This window comes from Chaetura pelagica, unplaced genomic scaffold (genome assembly GCF_000747805.2).
Source record: "Chaetura pelagica isolate M959 unplaced genomic scaffold, ChaPel_1.0 scaffold1587, whole genome shotgun sequence".
Classification (NCBI taxonomy): domain Eukaryota; kingdom Metazoa; phylum Chordata; class Aves; order Apodiformes; family Apodidae; genus Chaetura; species Chaetura pelagica.
In genome coordinates, this window is record NW_009953815.1 from 1 (window position 1) to 1593 (window position 1593).

Genomic DNA, 1593 nt, shown 5'->3' on the forward strand with positions numbered 1-1593 from the left:
CCCATCCCAGGCCCCTCCAAACCCATCCCAGCTCCTTCCAAACCCTCTCCAAGCCCATCCCATCCCTGGGTGCATTTCCCAGGGGACCAGTTCTCCCAGTAGCCCCCCTCTCACCTCCCCCAGCTCCCGGATCTTCTTCAGGTAGCGTTTCTGGAACACACTGGGATCTGTTGCTGGGGACTCGGGAGTCACGGACACCACGGCCACGAGCTCTGGGGGCCAAGGGGAGAGAAGCTCCTGTTCCCTCCTTTCCTCCTCTTTTCCCTCTTCTTTTCCCTCCTTTCCTCTTCTTTCCCCTCTTTTTCCTCTCTTCCTCTTCTTTTCCTTTCCTTTTCCCTCTTTTCCTCTTCTTTTCCTCTTCTTTACTCTCCTTTCCCCCTCTTTTCCCTTTAACTCTTTTTCTTTTTTTTTTCTTTTTTTTTTTTCTTTTCCCTCTTCTTTTCCCTCCTTTCCTCTTCTTTTCCTTTCCTTTTCCCTCCTTTCTTCTTCTTTTCCCTCCTTTCCTCTTTGTTTCCTTTCCTTTTCCCTTCTTTCCTCTTCTTTTTCCTCCTTTCCTTTTCTTTTCCATCCTTTCCTCTTCTTTAATCTCCTTTCCTCTTCTTCTCCCTCTCTTCCTCTTATTTTCCTCTTGTTTTCTCTCTTTTCCTCTCCTTTCCCTCCCTTCCTCTCCTTTCCCTTTTCTTCTCCCTCATTTCCTCTCCTTTTCCTCTTCTTTTCCCTCCCTTCCTTTTCCTTCCCCCTCCCCTTTCCCTTCCCCCTTTCCCCTCCTCCCTTTTCCTTCTCCCTTCTCCTCCCCCCTTTTCCTTCCCCTTCCCCCTCCCTCTTATTTTCCTCTTCTTTTCTCTCCTTTCCTCTTCTTTTCCTTTCCTTTTCCCTCCTTTCCTCTTATTTTCCTCTTCTTTTCCCTCCTTTCCTCTTCTTTTCCTTTCCTTTTCCCTCTTTTCCTCTTCTTTTCTCTCCTTTCCTCTTCTTTTCCTTTCCTTTTCCCTCTTTAACTGTTCTTTTCCCTCTTTTTTTCCCTCCTTTCTTCCTTTTCCTCTTCTTTTCCCTCATTTCCTCTCCTTTTCCTCTCCTTTTCCTCATCTTTTTCCTCCTTTCCTCTTCTTCTCTCTCTTTTCCTCTGCTTTCCCCTCTCTTCTTCTTCTTTTCCTCGTTTTCCCTTTTTTCCTCTCCTTTCCTTTTCCTCTTATTCTCCCTCATTTCCTCTCCTTTTCCTCTTCTTCTCCCTCATTTCCTCTCCCTTTCCTCGTCTTTTTCCTCCTTTCCTCTTCTTTTCCCATTTTTATCTTCTCCTTCCCATTTTCTGTCCCTTCTCTTCCCCTTTTTACCTTCCTGTTCCCTCCCCTTTCCCATCTTCCCTCTTCCTTCCCCCTCTTCCTCCTTTTCCCTCTTCCTTCCCTCTTCTCCTTCTCCCATTTTCCTTTGTCCTTCTCCCTTTTCCTTTTTCTTCTCCCTTTTTGCTCCATTTTCCCTCTTTCTTCCTCCTTTTCCTTCTCCCTCTTCCTTTTTCCTTCTCCCTTTTCCCTTCTCCTTCCCCCTTCCCCCTTACTTCCCCCTTTTCCTCTCCCCTCCCCCATTTTCCTTCCCCCTCCC

The 1593-nt window shown here is 47.0% G+C and overlaps 1 protein-coding gene across 1 annotated transcript in view; it reads right to left on the reverse strand.

The window, feature by feature from the left end:
- Nucleotides 1-114: 114 nt before the first annotated feature.
- LOC104391958 (non-receptor tyrosine-protein kinase TYK2-like) overlaps nt 115-1593 on the reverse strand; it is a gene marked incomplete at its 3' end in the record, with an annotated part of 24121 nt that continues 22642 nt past the window's right edge. The window contains 1 exon segment of the mRNA XM_010001310.1: nt 115-212. Within this exon segment, the coding sequence (XP_009999612.1) occupies nt 115-212 (98 nt within the window).